Raw genomic sequence first — 20,770 nt, 5'->3', positions numbered from 1 at the left:
TAGACACTTCTTCTCCTTTGGCCTTTGAATCACAGGGCTTAATTTAAGATCAGGAGAAAGTTTTTTAGAAAAATAATATACCTATAATCGACTGATACTCTGTGTAGAATTATTGTGCTGTACAGTAAGATTTACCTACTCTAAAAGCAATGATATAGTCACCGAGAGATAAATATTATATATTTTAGTAATCTATTGCTTTAAGGCAGTCTTTTGATACTTATTTAGCGCTTTATTTGGTGTATTTCGAGCTGTACGAGGCTTTCTTCTTTTATGAATACAGCCATGGAGTGTACAATATAGGATCCCGAATTCTCGCGCGATTTTTGTAATATTAGGTTTTTTTTTAAGATAGACAGCTTCAATAGCTTTACCTATATGTGAATCTGAAATTTTAGACATTTTGGGTATTTTTTATGGTTTGTATAGCTTCAAAAAGATAGAAAATTGATTATCTTCCTTTACGCTGAAAATTCCTTTAGGCTGCCGAACACCCACCGGCGGAAGGCGGTGGGTGTTCGGAACCGCCACTGATAATTCTTAACTATTGCGGCGATATTAGTCAGCAAAGTGAGATTTTACTTTGTCTTAGATAGCCTAGGATTCTAATGAGAACAACTACCAACGGAGAATTAGAAAGCCTCAAATTCCAATCATTTCTAGGACAAGAAGAGCCCCTAAATCAGCCTGATCTCACATTTCGGTTACATTTCTTTACATTCTAATCAATTCTAATCAATTCTATCACCTTCTTCTTACACTATTAATATAAGTATTTAGTCAGGTCCAGCTGAACTGAGTCCTGGTCCTAAAATTAATGTTGTCTGAGCCATCGGTTTCTGCCTCTCGTTTCCGCTTTTCTGATAAGATGAAAGAGCCTGTAGCAGGTATCTTGTTCTCCGTTTTATTTTCGTTGAACCAAGGCCGGTCAGTTGTTATTCACTTTACGCATCAATACCTTATTAAGGTCGCGAAAAGAATTGCAAGAACAGGACTCACTATAAGCTGCTATATATGCTCCACATAAAATTAGGTACCCATTTTAAAAAGAGTAAGTCTCAAGATAGGTCTTAATCAGACGTTTATCAGGCCCTATACTAGATCACAAACAGTTAGATCCTAAGTTCATATTAGTACAACCGGAGGATCTGGTAAAACAAAAGAGTATCCGGTGGTTAAATTGATTTTGGGACGTTGTGCATATCTTGAAACTAGTATCACCACCCCATATCCTCATCAGAGGCTAAAATATATATATCGATAAGCAATTTTTTGTTTTTGAGTGTATAATTTTAGTGGATATTTGTTGGCCCTGGTTCAGGGTCCATCCTAGCACGTGTGGTTACCTCAATAAATAGATCTATAACGAAGGGGAAGCCTGTATATAAGGCCCTAGAACCGTAATTCATAGGAAAGCCAGCCCTAAAGAAGCAAGAAGGAGACGAGTGAGAAGCGCGTGTGGCAAGGAGCCTTCTATATAGAAACCATGTAGAAAACGTAACCCTTTGTGTAGGCACACCCGCATGGACGTTTGCTATTATAACCTCTCACTATATTTGTTTCCGTATATGGTAGAGGAGTATAAGAGAGCTCCCTAGAGCTGGCCGCTTAGGGGTCATGGTTCCTATACAGCGACTAGACTAGGCTTTATGGGGCCGATGTGGCTACAGCGATTCTAGGGATTCGATGAAGAATAGTTCTAAGCTGCATCGAATAGTTTCAGAATCGCAATGACTAGAAGGATCGTGACTGCAATAATCTATATAATGTGAATGATCGGAGCAAAATCCTTGAGCTCCGTCAAGTGATAGAGATGCCAAATCTATTATATTCACATTGTGTCATTTCGTTATAGAGGGCTAGATATCAGGTAATCAACGGTGTATCACCCTTCACAAGTTTATATTCGTTACTGTTTTAGGCTTTAGGAAGGTTCCTTATTACTGGAAGACTAGCTCTTAGACCACGGTAGTCTCTTGCGCCATCCTACGTAAATATGTCAATTGATATTAGACCGGCCAGTGAATTGGCCTGGAGACATTAGTTTAGCTTGTGGTATTATACTAGTCAGGTTCCTCGTCTAAAAGCTTGCTAACGTAGACATGTGGTTTTACTCAACTTATAGAGCATAGAAATCCTATAACCAAGACCTAGCGGCGTCTCAGAGACAGAGAGATGAAATTATAATATTGAACACAAATGATGCTCTCTAATGTTAATGTATAAAGACCAACCAAATTAACCCCATTACTACTATAGCACTCGAGAGACTCGCCTTCCTCGCTGCAGCACCAGAGCATCCGAATTGATTAATCTCCTTCGAGTGCCAAAGGCAATTCTCTAACTGCTCATGAGTGCTCCCTGTGGCATTGCAATATGCAGCACAGCTCTCCTTGCCAAAGTAGCCTATACTACCGTTTACTTCATTGCAGCATTCTCCTAACGTTGTGTAGGGGTCTTGCGATGCGTTCCAGCGTTGGTAGATTGGTAGGCCGCAGGTGTTGGGATAGAGGAGCTCCGGGAAGCCGGTGTTGTTTGCACAGTGAGCGGGGCCGATTGATGCCATATTGTGTCAATGTGTATATATTTGTTTGTTTGTATATCGGTAAGTGTGAATGTAGAGCTTTATATTCTTTAGTAGAAGTATATATCCGGTAGGAGGAAGTAAGAGCCTACCAATGGTTGGTCGAGGCGCTGGAAATAGATATTGAGAGATTTAAACCTCGAAAAGGATTATCGAGACGTTAACAAGTATCCATCGGTATAAGAAAGCACAAGAAGGAATTTTCCACAGATTTAACATAGTCCAACGAAGCACTGGACAGACACGTGGCTGAGAGTTATATTATGAACACCTCAAGGTTGTATTCAGGTAGCGCTAATCAGAGATAGATTGAAGATTTCTATAAAATTACCTAAGTAGTCACTAGACTTAGCCCGTTTGAGCTAGTTATGGGGCATGTCTCTTGGCTGTTAACCACTATTTAGTCAAGACTTATTACTGCCAAGGCGTCTTCGGAGGCCAAGCCCGGCCTACACTAAGATGTTAGCATATTTTGAAGCTGGCCTAGTCTAGCCAAGGCGCGCGGTGCTACTCCTGTTGGTCTTGTAAGTTGTGACTGGTGCAGAAGGCAAAAAGTATGTTATTATTGGAGAAAGCCTGTTTAGAAAGGGTTGTGGGAATTCTTGATTAAGATCAAGCTATAGCAGTATGCTTGATAGAACTGGGCACTGGGCAGGTTGGATGACCAGTAGAGGTTGTATATTATGGCCTAGAATGCAGAGTCATTCGGAGCCATTTAAACTGGACTAATTCGTAGTATGTATATCTATAGACAGGTGACTCGGGTGAAGGCCCCTGAGGTGGTCCATAGTGTATGTTTCTCACCTCAATAATCTCTCTATAGGCTTGAAATTAAAGCCTGCCATCAGCCTCGGTTGACCATCCAAGTCTGCGATGTGCCTAGTTACGTCTTAGGGCTGCACCTTGCCTCCAAAGAAGATGCCTTGGCATCTGTAGATATTCTGTTTATATTATGTAATAGCGCTCCTATAACTTATAAGACATTTTATCTAACGCCTCTGCTGATCATCCAACCTGCTAAGTGCCTAGTCATGTCTTAGCATGGGCTGGACTTGGCCTCCAAAGATGACCTGGTAGTTTTAGGTATTCTAAATACTAGTTGGTGTCTAGCAGAATGTATAGCTAAGCTAAACGAGCCTCTCAGCAGCATATGTCTGGTGATTAATTTTATATATGCCGTAAACTAGCCTGGTTCACGACAGTATAGTCTATGTATAATTAAAACCTGTACCCCTGAGTCCGGGCTACCGGCTAGCTTTCTAACTTGTTATCCCCGCCAGCTAATAAAACGCGGTATACAAAGTCCTGGCATACTTTCTTTCACCTGTCTGATCAATTGAGAATTAAGTAGACACTGGTGGAGGTTCCTGAGGTGGCTCGTAAGGTGTAGTGCCATAGCTCTAATCTTATACGTTCTATATAGATATAATAATAAAAGTTGAAATTCATGACAAGGCGTAAGTATGTTAAGTCACTGATGTTTATCCAGTCTTTCTCGTAGTGTTCCATATTGTTTTATCTTCTGAGGGGTTTCCCACAGAGTCATACCAAATTGAGCAGCTTAAGTAGTCCCAATGTGAACCTCTTGGCAGAAAGGCTGCGCTGTGTTAACCATGTCAAGTGGAGATTTGATTGGGATTCTCAGGTTCAATACACTTGGCCTTACAAGCCAAGGATACAGATTTGCTTTGATTTCAGCCAGTTGGTCATATAGTATTAACGGCGGTAGGCAAAATTATTCTATGGCAAGCTCTGGGTAGGAACAAGCATGTAATTTTGAGAATAGAGACGGTGGATCAGCCTGCCATTCGTTTCAATTTCTACCAATATCAGCTTGAAAGGCACGAGAGAGAGAAAGGGGGAGAGAAGGTATTGGCAGATCTTGGAGCCACCGCAGGTATATATATAGTGATAAGAAACGCCCCAAACTCATAAGCTATTTCCTCATAGTCTTTCAATCCATTAGATACACTATGAAGTCTTTCGCAGCCATCTCAGCTTTTCTTGCAGTCACCTTAGCTGCGCCTTCTTTTGATGTCCACAAGGACATTAAGCAGGCGTGCATCACAGTGCAGCATCAGAAGCAAACCTCCCTGACAGGGATTACAATCAAGGATCAGACCACATCTGCGCTTTTTGGGTATGCCTGCTCCAAGTCCCTTTCATCTGGTCCATTTGCAGATTTCTCTGTCACTGCAGACCTCGACTTCAATGGCGCTGGGAACCTCACTATTGGGCCCAACACCTACCGTGTTCATGAGAGCCCCGAACACCCAGGAGGTATCAAGTGCATGAGGGTGTGTGTGAATATTTACCAGAGATTTTTACCAAAAATACACGTATACAATAGAAAGGATCAACTAAAAGCCGCGTTACCGCCCATATTGAGGCATTCGTGTGAAGATCCAGATACATTTACACTAAATTGGTTATTGCTGGACAGCCAAAAAAGAAAAGAGGGAGAAATTGAAACGTCAGCAACAGGACTCAACCATATACAAGAATGTAAAAGATATACTACATGTTATACTTCAAGTCTAATTTTAACTACTCGACTACACTGGCAATTGCCACTTAAAAAACAAATTGTCAAGGGGGTTTGTTGGATAACTTTTACTAACACTCACGATCAGCCATACAGGTGTAAGACATTCCAATAGATAGTATTGTATTCTTATTCTTATTTTTATTTAATTATTTTAGTTCGAATATATTTCAACAGTGACCCCTCTGACTATTACTCTGATATTAGGACATATAGTTTTATGACAACGAGGAACTCCAAGGCATCAGTGAAACCGGGGGATATCTGGGCCACATTACCGAATTCGTGACTGGGTGGCTTGAAAATATCTCTCCCAGTGTGGTAGGAATTTACTGTTGCTGGAATCGGTTTTAGCTATGAGGGTTAGGAATGTAAGGCTATGCTGTCTACATTTTCTACCGCTATGTTGATACCGGCGAGGTCACTCATTATAAATGGACGTGTAGATGTCACAGGTGTCGTAGGCGTCCGAATTCAGGGATGTATGTGCTTCTCATCCAGACGTCTTAGCCCTAAAGCCCCTGTCTGATGAAAGGCAGCTGTGGGAAAGGTCATAACCACCTTGGGGGGGAAGAAGAAGAAGAAGAAAAGACAGAGTATAATGATCGAGTAACTGCTGTTTTCAAAATTCAGAACATTATGGCCGGCGGAGGTCCATGAAATTATCAGCAGGCTGTATGGCTATGCCCTCTTTTTATTCTACCGACATCTTACCCCGGACTCCATCAAATGACATTACTGGTATCTACTATGATAATTAGAGAATTAAAGAAAATTATCATCCATTAACCTTTTGTCGAGGAGGTCAACAGACCGTTTTTTGAAGACTTTCTTAAATTCCAGTGTTGAAAAGGTTCGATTGCTAGCGCCATAGTACAACTTGACATGGCATGGTTCTTGTAGGTGCAGTACCCCATTCCCCCCCATTCTAAGATAGCGGCAAATTCCGCACCTTTGCGGCAGGGGCCACCGGAGTTATTAGAGAACCCGTGATAAGAGGGCGATAACAGTTGAAAATGGGGAGAAAGAAGCAGGCGTGGGAACAGGGGTCAATGCGCCAAAGCAGGGGAAAGGAAAAGAGAAAGAAAAGGAAAAAGAGCGGAACTGTTATTCCGTGGTGCGGAATATACCAAGCGTCTGTGCTCAATATATAACTATCGAAAGCCAAATACCCCTTCGTCCAAGGCCTACCTAACTCGTCATGAAAACGTATGGCTGGGACTTTGCACAGGCATTGTTCCTTCAATATACAGCACTAGATATCAAGCAAGAGTGGTTCTCATTTATATGTGTGACGGGCTGGCTGGGAGAAACATCAGGAAGATACTTGTTGAAATCAACTATACCAATAGAAAATGCTTATAGACATACCTAAGCGCCCTAGCCTCACTCCAACATTGAAGACATGCAGACCCACGATTCTATATAGAGGATCTGGAGGACCAATCGCATGCCCTATCCTGGTCAATCATTCCGCATTCCGCACTCCGCAAATCTGAAATCAACGGTCTGGGGTAATAGCAGGAATTTCCTCATATAGGGTAAGACTGCCTACCTCAACTACAGTGACCTACAGTAGTCACTCCTTCTAATCCCAAAAAGGTGAACATACTAAGTATACGATTTGCGAGCCATAGTAGAGGAATAGTACCTTCCAGCTGCTGGTATACCTAAGTAAACAACTAAGCGAACGATCTCTCGGCATTTGGTACGTTCCCATTTGCTAATCATGTTATACTATTGTAGGTTTGTTAGCACGGCGACTAAATCTAGTACCGAGATAAACAGTGAAGCTGATGAGAAGCATGCGCATTCCAATAGCTCTACATACATGTAGCTTCCAAATCCCCCCCTAGAAAGACTGCTTCTATCCCACAGCGAATAAAACATGTGGCATATGGTGAGCATCAAATCTACCAAAATATTTCAAGACCTATGCTTGTAAAGCCAGGGACACCTTCAAATGCAAAGGGTGGGGAGGAGCATTACCTTGTAGGTTCGGCTTCTAGAAGTAGCGCGCGCGAACCGACCAACTTTAATCTTTCCAAGAGTTCTGTACGCAAGTACTGATAGGACTTGAACTCTTTTACGCCCACACAGATAGATGAGGAGGCAGTCTGCGGGGTTGACTCCGTGTTGAATCCACGGATAGAAACTATAAAGCTTGATAGATTCCTAGAGATCTCTTGTTAACATTGACCTTATTATCCTTAACTATCATGGCTCCATATTCCAACGAAATAGACTTTCCCGCGAACAAGCTTGAGCATGAGCCGACAAACATTGATGATGATGAAGAATATACCTACGAGGAGCAAAGAAAGATAGTCCATCGCGTCGATCGAAGGCTTGTTGTTATCGCCGGACTCGGGTACTGCATCAGCTTGATGGATAGATCTAATGTTTCGACTGCCTCGATAGCAGGGTAAGATAGTTGCGCATTAACCGCTCATTTTATTCTGCTTATCGGTGTTTCATTTCCGCATGGAAGTCACTAATAATTTTAGGATGAACGAGGATTTGAAAATGACTGAAGGATATCGCTATGTAAGTTTACGACCCCGGTAGAGCATGATTGTCTTGTCTAACCGGTCTTGCAAAAGTCTTTGGTAATGCTCATATTTTTCATACCATATGTGCTCTGCCAGCCATTCGCGACTGCTACAATCCGAAAGTTTGGCCCACGAAACTTCCTGACCACAATGATTATGTGTTGGGGAGGCATTACAATTGTACGTTATCAAAACTCTATCATAGGTATCAGCTAACCATATCTCCAGGGCATAGGATTTACAAAAACATGGAAGCACGTCCTCATCGCGCGGACATTCATGGGAGCCTTTGAAAGTGGCTATTTCCCAGGCGTGGTATATCTATTGTCATGCTGGTATTCTAGATGTAAGTTGGCATTATTGACGATCATTCCCTGGGTATAATAACACTTACATGACCTAGACGACATGCACAAGAGATTTTCGATGTTCTACTCGATTGGCCTCTTCTCACAAGCAATTGCCAACATCCTTGCATATGGGCTTACTCACATGGATGGCATCGAGAATCTCGAAGGTTGGAGATGGATCTTTATTATTGAAGGCGTGGTCCGTTGACATGACCCCACACTAATTGCAGTATATGGAGGCTGACCTAGGAATATTCCCACTTGCAAAGATCACGTTGGCTATAGGCCTTTTGGCATTTTTAATGCTTGTAGACTTCCCAGACAAAGCACATCGTTCATGGAAATTTCTAAATGAAAGGGAGTGCGCCTTTGTCATCCGCAGGGTGAATAGAGATCGAGGGGATGCTGAGCCCGAAGACTTCTCGATCAAGAACTTTCTTCGACATGTGGCAGACATTCGGCTCTGGGGCTACGGTCTTATATTTTGGTATTTGAATCGCCCCAAACATGGAAATGGATACCCTGACAATAGGATTAGTTGCCTGATGACAGTGACCTATTCCATCGGGTACTTTCTTCCATTGATCCTACGCAATGGCATGGGGTTTGGCGTTGGGGAATCGCAGTATCTGAGTGCACCACCATACGTATGGGCTTGCATTCTCATGATCGTTGAAGGCTGGATTGGTGACAAGTACCGGTTACGTGGGCCAATTCTTATCATCAACGCTTTAATGCAACTGGTGGGGATTTCATTGATGGGTTTAGCGAAAGGCAATGGTGTTCGATACTTTGGAGTGTTTCTGGTGACAGGAGGAGTAAACGCCAGCGCACCCACTGCTCTGGCATACCAGGCGGGCAATATCCGCGGTCAGTGGAAACGAGCCTTTTCAAGTGCAATGATGATTGGGATGGGTGGGATTGGCGGAATTGCCGGGTCCTTGGTCTTTCGCTCCCAAGATGCCCCTGAATATTATCCTGGGATCTATGCCAATCTTGTGTAAGTTTCCCCGTCCCATTCCTGTCAGACAACATCCGTAACCAGAGTCATGTCGCAACAGTGCATCAGCCTTAATTATTGTATTGGTACTTGCCTTGAGCGTGTCCTTCATTTTTGCCAATCGGAAAGCTCATCGCGGCCTGACGCTGCTCGAAGGATCGGCCGAGTTCAGATTCACATTGTAGCAAGGGCTTTGCTCAAATTCATGCGGTATTATGAGGCAATTTGCTGATCACCTTTGTTATGACAATTGGGATCTAGACATCTAGGCCACCACCCTATATGTCATGGTAGTGACAAGGTGGCTGACATTATATCTAAGGCTATAACTTCGGGATTGTGGCTATTAACTTTATCCCTCCGCAAACGTGCTGGCTCCTCAGACGTATCCAATATCGTGCGTCACGTTCGTACGATCTTTATTCAGATAGAGGGTATATCCCAGATGATCGATTACCCGCCAAGGAGCCATTATCTAGCTCCCCTTGCATCTATAATTTCATTATTTAGGTTTATGATCAATCCACAGGATGAACTTAATCAACCACTACATCTCACAGTCGTTATTACTCAGTTAAAATCAAATGGACTCTTGATCCTAGCAGACGCATGTACACAGTCAATGCACAACACTGATTGATTCAAGCACTCATTTTAAGCACAGCAAATTAAAACTTACGGCAGTGCCATGGCCCAGGAAAGGGATTTATAAGTTACAACCTCTGGGGAAAATTTGTCATGCCTGGAATTAATGATGTGTATGCCTGTCTACTACCAACGCACACGCTGCATGAAGCTGTTATATTGCCGGCGCACTCGAATTACCGTAATCGAACCATAACCCTCAGCGTCTTGGCTCAGATGCACCTGCATTTGATTAGCGCGTTCTCGACTCTTGTTCCCCTAAATTGTTCCCCAAAGCTTTACTCTCAAGGTATCTTGAACCAGATGCCTCTTCTAGAATCTCACACGGAAGGCTATAAAGCTGTTCCCCATAGAAGGTAACTCGGTGGGATTTTCCCCTGGTCGATTCATTCTTATCCACGCGACAACATGCCAATTGAGCCAATCTACCAGTAAAAGAGTTGCGGTTAGCGGCTTATTTCTCTTATAGATCCAATTCGCTACCACATAAATGAAACACAGGATCGTTATTGGGTGTGTAAATAACTACCTTTCTTTACTTTGTAGCCGAGCTAAGTAGTAGGTCGCGGAAACCATGTATCTAAGTTGTATTTATTGTCGATGAGAAATAAGCTCATATATTGTCAAGCCCCTTGTTGCTGAATTAGAGCGATATCAATGGATATCTGTCCTAATTGTGGAGACTTCTGGGGTTTTGCGCCTAGTAGTCGATCTCCTATATCTGTCAACTAGACGTTCTCTTGACAAGCCACAAGAATGGAGACAGAACAGAACCACCAAGCTTGCGAAAAATTGTAAGGCAGCCTAGAACGGCCTTCCAAAGGATGGCGTGGATATAAATGGTCAAATATTACGCAAGGATTTACCAGACCCGCATAAAATGCTGTGTGCTGTATTCAGGTATGCGCATTCAGGCAGCTATCCATATGGAGTCTACATCTATAGTAGAAATGCCGACAAGCTCCATGGTATCACCATATCAGATAGTGGTACAAAGTACAATTCTATCGTATATCTCACCGTGGCGCATCACACATGGTTCGCTTATTCCCATCCTTTCTCAATAGTTGGGCAATAGTTAGATGATCCACTCTGACCGGTCATGGTGGCGATTCATCTCACAACTTCCGATCACTGGCGTGACCAATGTATGGTCGTCCACTCGGAGAAGATTTCCGATGGCCTCAAAACGAACAAAATCTTGACGGGGTTAGAGATCATCTGGGGTACCATAGCTCCATAATTACTCTGGCCTTCTCCTGATCAGCCTCTTCTCCAAATATTTCCGAGCAACCCAGGCGTCCACACACATCACGCTGTGCCCACCATGCTCAGTGGTAGAAGTATTGCAGCTGTTGTCGTTCCGGCCGTACTAGGGAGTCTATCACTAGTGACGGTCGGATTCCGATGTTTCGTGCGTATCCGGATTGTGAAGCAATTCGGATGGGACGACAAATCGATGGTCATCGCCATGGTGAGCTTTTAATAAGATCGTATGCATATATTAATAGCTGACCATAAGGAATCAGATACTCAATTTGTGGTTTGCCCTATGTGGAATTATCGGGGGAATATATGGCATAGGTCAAAAGATGGATTATTTTCATAATCGACCTGATGACTTCCGACACGCGATGCTGGTAAGTATGACTAATTTTTCCCAGTCTATACAAGGAATTGATAGTCTATACATATAGTGCTGGTTCCTGGGCCAGTTATCCTACACGTCTACCGCTACAATCATGAGGTTATCGATTGGCCTTACACTCCTTCGGTTTACGTCCAGCAGGATCCATGTTTACTCTCTCTACTGCATTATGGTCTTATCCACCATTACCGGTACTCTTTTGTTCTTCTTTGCTATCTTTCAATGTTCACCATTTCGTACTATTGGGAGAAAGTGGGCGTTCAAGGTATATGTTGCAGGGATACTGAGGTCAAGATCATGTACTTCTATAGTGTTATCGATGTCATTTTTGACCTTGCTATTGGCATTTTACCTGCAATCTTTATTCGCAAAACTAAGCTGGACCGCCGCACCAAGTTCGGTATTGCTAGTCTTCTTGGACTTGGCTGCCTGTTCGTCTCCAAGAACTCCAAACTCAACCTCTTCCAGGTGCTAACTAATCTCTACAGTGCATGTGCAGCCGTCATCGCTCGAATACCCTTTTTACATCTAATGACGGAGGAAAGTTTTCTGTGTAAGGACATACCACTCTATCCCTCGCTATCAGCTCTAACAAATTCGATCAGACGAAACAACCATGGTGGCGGTCTGTTTCGACGTGGAAACTGGCCTAGGCATCATGGCAGGATGTTTTATGGTCATGCGACGAGCCTTCTTCTTCACTAGACCCAATGACAAAGAAAATGCAAAAGGCTATGTGAGCCCTCACTTCGTCTCTCAAGCGACTATCAGTACGCTGTGAGTCGAATATTGCTGAGCTCTCTCACCGAAACTAATACTTTTGCTGTCAATCACTGTCTTTTTATTTAGTACTGCGGGGGAAGAGAACGCTACTCTTTTCAATTCTTTGACATCGAAGGGCTATGGACAAGATGATAATTTCTATGTATATCTGGGTTTCTCACTTGTGGTTATCTGGTGGTATACGCGTTTAGCACTGCGCGAAGATAGGCGCCAGATAGCAAGCTAATATCACTCCTGCACGTCACTTCTATGCTTGTTACTACTAGGCTAATACTAAAAGTACATTTCCTCCAGCTTGCCTAACAAGAGATGTTCTTCTCAAGGGTGCGTCAACTAGTACTGCGATCCTTTAGGGCTATAGCCAATTATCGAAGCAGGAAGTACTAGGTCCCATCCCACTCGCCCCCGCATTAACATGTTGCGTACCCCGGCCTCTATACCGTGCTGCAACTGGATGTACGTGTTTACCGAGCTCCACGGCCCACCACCTTTCAGCTCGCCATTAACACTTATACTCTACCAAAGCAGATATCATTGCCACTATCTAATATTATACGCAATATAAATGCTAATATAGTATTAATACATGGCCTAATACCGAGGCTTATTCCAAAATTAGTTGAACTAACTACGCTGGGGTACGCCCGGGACTCGGCCGGTAAGTAATTTATCATATAAACGGTGTAGATCCCATCCTTACTCCACGCGACACTAAGAGGCAGGTTATTTGATTACTAAAGAGACTGCCTACCGCATATGTATGGAGTTTTACCAGTACTTTAGATACGGACTTATACTTTTTATTCGGACACTACACAGCGGTGTATTGTCTCAATCGCTGAATTATAGTATGCGGTACATTTACAGATAGCACGCTCAAGGCCGTGTGACGGGCTGTAGGCCAAGGTGCAGTGGTCGGTGGGAAGGTCAACCATCCAGGCTAATAGTCCACCTCTTCTTATAGGCTGTGAGAAAGATCTTCGTCACTAGTCGGCAGCCAGCCACTTAATGCTTCCCACGCAGTGGCTCTTCGGACGGTTGTGGGACCTTGAAACTATTGCCTACCAGGCCTTAGAGCCCAGTAAAGTAGAACTATTTAAATTTACTGGTAACCCGTTGTGTGAAGACTTGGATTCTATTTTATCACAATTCCCTACTGGAAAAACTTAACATATTTTTCCGTCGATATTTCAATAATGTCTCCCCCAACCCAACGTAGCCCTCCCGGTGTATTCGAAGGCTCAAAGAGGCTTGTTGAAGTTCGTACTTGGGGGAATGAAATCAATGGCAATCCTTACGCCTACACGAACTGCTTTGTTCGTTGATTTACGCATGTCAAAAATGTGTTATCGTCCGTTCTTCACAAGTATCTAAATGTCATTGTGGAAGACGAGTCCACCAACGAATAGCCTGGTCTTCTTGGAGAGAAGGTGGGGGGGGGGGGGGCAGCAAGACCAAAGTACTAAAAGCTCTTTTGAGGAATATCCCTGACGCAGTCAAGGTAAGGCGCCTTTACTACAAAGAGCGAAGGCTATTCTCACGACCTCCAGATAGCAGCTAAACGATTCATGGCCCTACGTCAAGGGTTCCCTATTAATGCAGGGCCGGCCCACAATTACATTACCGATTCTCATAATACCAAAATTGAGGCGTCTTCTGAAGAATATAAAAAATTGATGAAGCAAATAATTGATATCCTAAACAAGATGTGCCCTTCATATCCTTCAAGTAACTGGTGCAGATATTGACCACTATCTATTGACAAGGCGCTTTTGGGCCAGCTTAAATGAGTCACTGTGGATGACACTGAGTTGGGATGCGCTGATAAAGAGGTCAGCAAGTCATTCATTACAGGATCTCCGTATTTGAGCTTACATATACCATTAGTTCCATGACAAAATCTCTTCATATGTTGAAGAATCAAGACTCCCGGACAGTTTCGAGCATCTTATAGACAAAGGAAGGCTAATTGCACCAACCACCGGTTGAAAGGTCATCTTCCCGAAAGATTCTCCCACGGAACTACTAGTATAAGCAATTTATAGAGCGGAACCTGATTATGACATTTCACAGTCTGCGTCGGAACTTGACATTGCGCCAGTTCTTGAATTTTCTGAGACTAAAAACAAAAAAGAAATTCCCCTTAAGTCGCCTAGGCGTACGTACTAGAGGCATCAAGTCATCATGCTCAGAGAACCGAACATCCTTGAGGATAAAAGCGCGTCCGCTAAGAAATACATAACTTCTACTACACGCAACAACAGATCCTGGAGACTGCCTATGCCCGCCGGAACTAGGAATGGATCTGCGCACTCCCAAACGACGTCATCGGTTACGCGAAACACAACTTCATGAACGAAGCCACGGCCCTAGCATTGTACTGCACGGTCAGCAAGGCCCTTCCCGGCTCCCAGCTTATCTACCCCGGCAACCAACTGGACCTTTTTCTCTTCAACTCATGGAGGTCGACGGGTCTGCACGCCCGGTTTGTCTCTAGGTGGCTACTGCGCCCGGCGCTGGGAATAATATCTTCAATGTGACGAACGGGGATACCAAGTCATTCCAGAGCCTGTGGCCACGCATGGCGGAGTATTTCGGTTTTAGGATCCCGGAGAATATGTTCGGGGCGGAGGTGATGGATGCCCATGTGGAGAAGTCGACGTGGGTGGAGTTGAATTATGGGAATCAAGGGGGATCCTGTGGTTTCGCGTGTGCCGGCTCTGCAGTTGCCTGTTGATCCTCAGAAGTGGGCGAAGAGGACTGCGGTGAAGGAGGCGTGGGCTATGTTGCGGGATAAGTATAGCTTGGGTCAGGCGGCGTGGGATAAGGCGACATGGGACTTTTTGACATTTGTGCTGGGAAGGGAGTGGGGACGTGTGGCTAGTATGAGCAAGGCGAGGAAGTTGGGATGGACGGGCTATGAGGATACATGGGAGGCGTTTGAATGGACGTTTCGTATCTTGGAACAGGGGGGGATTATTCCGCCGGTTGAGCAGTTGTAGAGGGACTTCAATGATTACGGAGCTGCATGATATCATTGAGCTTGTATGAGCGTTACATATACAGGTCGTTCTCACAAGCCTAGTCGATTATACTGTTAGTCCTACAGAACACTAGACATTGCTTATATGGCGTATGCAATGATTCTATTTCGAGGAAAATTGGGTGAAACGAGAAGAGGCCGAGCTGATGTGTACATAATTTGAGTCGCAATCCTCGCCGTAGGTGTCACCGAAATATGGTTTGAAAGGTGCCATGCAGGATGAATGATCCTTTGGGAAACATTAAAGAGCATTCCTGTACCAGAGTCTCTCACTAGAAGCAACGGCGACCAGATTGAGAGATTGCCCTTCCGTTTCGGTAGCTGAATCTGGTTGACTTGAATTACAAGCTATTGTGCGAGGATACATGCACAAGAAGTCGAGTATCAGACAGGCATCAATTAACTATCGATCTGAATAACTATTTACTAGGGCATTGAAATATATATTGCAAACAAACAAACATCTTTATTTTTTTTATTTTTTTTCTTGGCTTAGCGATATATTTTGTCTGTATTTAACTTTCAAACACTGATGTATTGATAATACGCAGAACTGTGGATATTGGGCTATTCATAGAATTGATTACGAGATAAATGATGGATCACTAGAAGTAGTCGCTTGAATTGGTGCAATGCTTCTTGGGGTCGTAAAAAGGGGTTTTTTTCGTGGGGTCCCCACTCGATAGCCACTACGGTAAAACCCCTCTATAAGCAACCCCGATATAGGGAATCCCTCGATATAAGCAACTTGAGTCGCTTGCTAAATTGGTTGCTTATAAGTTATAACGGGGTTTTACAGTAATACACGTCTTGTTATGATCGACAAAGAAATAAAACTCCAGGGACGATCGGATCGGCACGGTGGATCCTATTAGATCTTAGAGGCTGAGACAGATCGACAGAACATGGGAGGAATAATAGGCAATGGTTAGCGGGTCTAGGGCTATGTATAGACGAACCCATAGTGAACCACTAGTATACGTCCGAATGGTTAATAATTTCAATCCTAATCCACGTTACCTGTCGATCGAGGCGTGCACAGAGGGAGCTGAGAATGGCGCAAGGGATTCATTCCCATCCATGAATCGTCTAGAGGCATGCTTGGCCACTGGTGGGACAGCCATAAAGACCGGTCGTCCATGGCCGGTTTGGTCATCATGAATCTCAGCAGCATCACCACAAATCATTAGACACCATGGAGACGAGGACGATGACCTTAACCAAACCCATGGGACCAACCATGGACTGGACTGGGACCCAACCTCTATCAGCTCTATCCAATCGAGCTCAAACATCAGTGGCAACCTGCCCAGGCAGTGTTGTCCGCGATGCCGACAAGGACGACGACTACCACCCTGACACCAACCCTCAAGGCCTGTGCGAACTAGATGTCGCTGAGAACCTGCTCATGCGCGACCACCTCCTCCAGCACATCGAACGACACTACCCCGTCCGACTATCATCACAATCCTTAACCTATCCCAACGGAGGCGCCGGATCCCAACGGCTCAAAGCCGCCATGGCCCGCTTCCTCAATCGCTCCTGGAACCCCATCCGTGCAATCGAACCACGCCATTTAATCCTCACCAACGGCGTCTCGACCGCCCTCGAGCAACTGGCCTGGGGACTCCTCGACCCCGGCGACGGCATCCTCCTCGCCCAGCCCTACTATGGCAACTTAATCGCGCATGTCTCCCTGCGGGTCGGGGCCACCGTCGTCCCCGTCTCCTTCGAACCATCGATAGACCCATTCAGCCTCTCCGCCGTCTCCGCATACCGTCTCGCATTAACCACATGGGAACAAACCACCGGCAAACGCGTCCGCGCCATTCTCCTCTGCCACCCGCACAACCCCCTCGGACGCTGTTATGCCCCCAACATGATCAAAGCCCTAATGCAACTCTGCCAAGAACATCAAATGCACCTGATCAGCGATGAGATCTACTCTCTCTCCGAATGGGAAAACCCCATCGATAACGTCCCCCCGAACCCCTTCCAATCCGTCACCACCATCAACACCGATGGAATCATCGACCCGCACCGCGTTCACGTCCTCTGGGGGCTCAGTAAAGACTTCGGGGCGAACGGTCTCCGCGTCGCAGCGATCGTTTCACAATCCAACCGGCAACTCCATAGCGCATTGGGCCGTCTATCGTGGTACTCCTTCGTGGCTGGCCCGTCCGATATGGCTGCGACAAGTCTCCTCGAAGATGACGAGTTCACGACCCACTACTTGCAGCTGAATTCACAGCGCATGCGGGTGGCGTTTGTCACGGCGGCGCGGTTCCTGAAGGAAAATCGCATTCCGTATAGACCAGGCCCTCATGCCGGGGTGTTTCTCTGGATTGATCTGGGGACTAGATTCTGTGAGCTTCACCCCCGCGAGAAAAGCGTGGGTTTGTTGGATTTGAATAGGGAGATTTCGGAGCAGTTGGAGGCTCAGAAGGTCATGCTTGCTCCGGGAGAGTTGTTTGGGGCTCAAACGCCCGGATGGTTCCGGTTGGTGTTTACTCATCCTGAGTGGTATTTGGAAGAGGCGTTAAGGAGGATTGTCGTGGCTCTTTCTTGATTGACAATGCATATATTTATATAGAGGCTTGCTTGTTTATATAGTGTTCTAATGGGGCTTTTTTTTTTTTTAACTTTTTGTATTTACTGCCAGTAATAGGCTTCTATTCTAAATTACCCAGGGCTAGCCCGTGATAAAGATTAATTAATATAAGGCTAAATATTATGTAGTATGGCTCCGAGATAATTATATATAGAAAGCTCTTGTTTTTATCTCCATCCAGCAACACAGGGTATCTTAAATTATGATATTCAATGGCAAGTTTAAGGAAAGTGTCAACATGAGAGTACGCTCTAGATTACCTCTATAGAGACGCTTATTGTATCCGAACATTTTAGGTAGTCGAAGCGGATAATTTATTTCATTCCACGGAAAGTACTATAGAGAAGGAGAGGAATGAGAAGATAGACAACTTTTTATTAGAAATTTGAATACAGCAGCTCATACAACAGAGGGAAAGGGAAATTAAGGGTTCTCAACGGTGAAACTTGAAAGGCCATGGGTGTAAAAACTGCAAACCAGAGAATCTCAAAAGCGAACATTTTATTCATTTAATTCAGTTATGGGGTGTAATTGTTCATGACCAAAGAGAGGGTGTTCAGATCCTCCAAATCAATGAGGTGGAATGAATTGATTGGAAACTCCACTCCGCTGGTGCAATATGGAACAACCGAGAATAGCAGCCACTTCATCATGTTGGGCTGAGACACAGCTGGAAGGACCGCTTAATAGTACATTGAATTAATCACTTCTGATCGACATACTACATGGAGCAGCTGAATCATCATACCGGGTCTACATCGAATTCAGAGGTCCCTGGCGTCCATCCTGTTTCGACTTTCCTCATGTAATGGGGTATTAAACATAGGAAATGTCTCGAAGAAAGTTTTCTCGGTTCAAATTCGAGCTCATGATCGATGTGGGAGAAATTTTGGACACATGGTCGACGATCCATCGCAATAGTTGTTGTTCAAAATCCACTTCAATCCCCACTGCGCCCTTATTGTCTGCCCCTTGCTGATCGGCGGATCGACAGAGCGCCTTATTCGCACGCAGTACTCCCCGAATAATAGTATAAAACAAGATAGTCATTGTGAAAGAGTAGAATTCTTTGCTACCTGGCTTGTTTGCATAGACAACCTCAGTCTCAGCATGGAAGCCAGAGTCATGGACATGAAGACGCCCCCCGTGGACTCCGAGGAAAGCATTCTCGAGCAACAATTGGACCAGGAAGGTTTAAGACTCGCTGCTGATGGCTGTGTGCATTGGAGAACTGACAATCCTCGGCATCCTCGCAACTGGCCTTTGGCTCGCAAGGTTCACGATGTGGCCTGGATTATCTTTTTGGACTTCTTCGTGTATGTTACATCCTCAGACCAATTTGATCCGATCGCTAATGGCCTGGTAGAACTTGTGCGAGCACTGCTGGAGTATGTCTAGTCTCGTCGTACTCAGATGCAAGTATTGACAGTGATGACAGGCACCAGCAGCTCGAGCAGCCCGAAACGATACAGGCATGAATGAAATCTTATCCATCTTTATCTTCGTGCCACTGTATGTACTACCACCATTCCAGCATCACACCTTCTTCTAGCTACTGACTAGACCAGATACATGGTTGGCCAGGGTATTGGGAGCGTCATCTTCCCTCCCTACTCTGAAGCCTTTGGTCGCAAGAAACTCTACGTCGTCAGCACCGGTCTGTACAGTATTTGCTGCGTCCTCGTGGCTGTAGTTCCCTTCCCAGTCGGTGTCGTCATCGGTCGTTTTATCTCAGGCTTCCTCTCGGCCATTCCTGCTGTCATCGCAGCTGGCAGCATCGAAGATCTCTTCAATGCACGCGATCGCATCTGGATGATGTCTATATGGACGGTCGTATGGAACATTGGATCTATTATCGGTCCTATCTTTGGCACGGGCATCGTGTCCGTACTCGATTGGTAGGTCTCTTTCATCATCCTTGTTCCATATCAACATGCTGACCATCCCAGGCGATGGGTCTTCTACATTGCGGCCATCGTCACGGGAGTCTTAACTCTCATCCTAATGTGCATCAAAGAATCTCGACCATCGCTACTCCTCAAAGACGAACTTCGCCGTTTCGAACAAACCATCTTAAACGGAAAAGAGAGCCACCTCCAAAGCTGGAATCCCGATCACGTCCCAGATCTACACACTCTAGCCACTGTGACCCTCATCCGTCCCCTCCGTCTATTCGTTACCGAACCCATCGTCTTCCTCGTATCCGTAGTCTCCCCAATCCCCTATACCCTAATCTATCTCTTCACCGAAGCCCTCCCCCCGGTCTACCAATCCTTCGGCTTCAGCGTCATATCAGCTTCACTCCCTTTTCTCGCCATCGGCATCGGTCTTCTCCTCAGCTTCGGCACCCGCATATACGACTACCAAGTTCTCACTCGCCGCCGACAAAACGGCCTCCCCATCACCCCCGAAGACAAACTCATGGGTTTCGTCATCGGAGCCCCCGTCTTCGCCATCGGCATGTGGTTATTCGCCTGGACGATCCCACCCAAAGTCCTCAACGTGCATTGGATCGTCTCCATGATCGGTCTTGTCTGCGTTGGCTATTCCAACTGTGAATTCACCACCGTTCTCACGGGCTATCTGGCCGATAACTACCTCAGTTATGCAGCCAGTGGGTTCGCCGCGCAGTCCTTCCTCCGTGCGCTGCTCACTGCTGCCTCGCCGCTCTTTGCCCCCGCGATGTTTAATGGGTTGGGGAATAATGTGGCGGTGTCGGTTTTGGCGGCTGTGGCGACGGTGTTCTGTGCTGTGCCGCCGTTGTTTAAGCGGTATGGGGCGGAACTTAGGGCGAGGAGTAAGTTTGCTCAGCATAGTTTGGATTCGTACCAGTTGACTACCGTTGATGAGGATGGGTATTGATTTGCTTTTGGTGTATAAATGATTTTAGGTGGTCTATCGTGAAGGGTATGATTCATATTTTAAAAAAAAAAAAAAAAGGTATTCATCTAGTATTTAATGATTCTATACGCGCGCATGTACATATCGTTGAATTCGGGGTATATAGAA

The 20,770-nt window shown here is 45.0% G+C and overlaps 6 protein-coding genes across 6 annotated transcripts; all 6 read left to right on the top strand.

Moving 5' to 3' along the window:
- Positions 1 to 4,557: 4,557 nt before the first annotated feature.
- Positions 4,558 to 4,985, top strand: BDV27DRAFT_158510 (uncharacterized protein; the record flags this gene model as incomplete). The annotated part of the gene is made up of 2 exons (XM_032072699.1): positions 4,558 to 4,881; positions 4,935 to 4,985. The coding sequence occupies 2 exons, from the start codon at positions 4,558 to 4,560 to the stop codon at positions 4,983 to 4,985; spliced, it is 375 nt and encodes a 124-aa protein (XP_031926812.1).
- A 2,256-nt stretch (positions 4,986 to 7,241) lies between these two features.
- BDV27DRAFT_165273 (major facilitator superfamily domain-containing protein) lies at positions 7,242 to 9,216 on the top strand (the record flags this gene model as incomplete). The annotated part of the gene is made up of 8 exons (XM_032073885.1): positions 7,242 to 7,554; positions 7,637 to 7,676; positions 7,733 to 7,861; positions 7,910 to 8,027; positions 8,085 to 8,230; positions 8,301 to 8,518; positions 8,570 to 9,031; positions 9,093 to 9,216. Exons 1-8 carry the CDS (start codon positions 7,349 to 7,351, stop codon positions 9,214 to 9,216), a joined length of 1,443 nt encoding a protein of 480 aa, XP_031926811.1. The 5' UTR covers positions 7,242 to 7,348.
- Positions 9,217 to 11,493: 2,277 nt separating this feature from the next.
- On the top strand, positions 11,494 to 12,105 carry BDV27DRAFT_145882 (uncharacterized protein; the record flags this gene model as incomplete). Its single annotated transcript, XM_032070475.1, has 4 exons — positions 11,494 to 11,548; positions 11,578 to 11,755; positions 11,813 to 11,877; positions 11,930 to 12,105. The coding sequence occupies 4 exons, from the start codon at positions 11,494 to 11,496 to the stop codon at positions 12,103 to 12,105; spliced, it is 474 nt and encodes a 157-aa protein (XP_031926810.1).
- A 2,680-nt stretch (positions 12,106 to 14,785) lies between these two features.
- Positions 14,786 to 15,109, top strand: BDV27DRAFT_158507 (uncharacterized protein; the record flags this gene model as incomplete). Its single annotated transcript, XM_032072698.1, has 1 exon — positions 14,786 to 15,109. The coding sequence occupies one exon, from the start codon at positions 14,786 to 14,788 to the stop codon at positions 15,107 to 15,109; it is 324 nt and encodes a 107-aa protein (XP_031926809.1).
- Positions 15,110 to 16,390: 1,281 nt separating this feature from the next.
- BDV27DRAFT_145881 (pyridoxal phosphate-dependent aminotransferase) lies at positions 16,391 to 17,719 on the top strand (the record flags this gene model as incomplete). The annotated part of the gene is made up of 1 exon (XM_032070474.1): positions 16,391 to 17,719. The coding sequence occupies one exon, from the start codon at positions 16,391 to 16,393 to the stop codon at positions 17,717 to 17,719; it is 1,329 nt and encodes a 442-aa protein (XP_031926808.1).
- A 1,152-nt stretch (positions 17,720 to 18,871) lies between these two features.
- On the top strand, positions 18,872 to 20,623 carry BDV27DRAFT_145880 (putative MFS multidrug transporter; the record flags this gene model as incomplete). Its single annotated transcript, XM_032070473.1, has 5 exons — positions 18,872 to 19,077; positions 19,128 to 19,149; positions 19,200 to 19,273; positions 19,330 to 19,659; positions 19,711 to 20,623. The coding sequence occupies 5 exons, from the start codon at positions 18,872 to 18,874 to the stop codon at positions 20,621 to 20,623; spliced, it is 1,545 nt and encodes a 514-aa protein (XP_031926807.1).
- Between the last annotated feature and the right edge of the window lie 147 nt (positions 20,624 to 20,770).

The sequence above is a fragment of the Aspergillus caelatus genome, assembly GCF_009193585.1.
Source record: "Aspergillus caelatus strain CBS 763.97 unplaced genomic scaffold BDV27scaffold_106, whole genome shotgun sequence".
NCBI classification, from domain to species: Eukaryota; Fungi; Ascomycota; class Eurotiomycetes; order Eurotiales; family Aspergillaceae; genus Aspergillus; species Aspergillus caelatus.
Note: the sequence above shows the minus strand (reverse complement) of the source record. Positions and strands in the feature narration are given on the sequence as shown.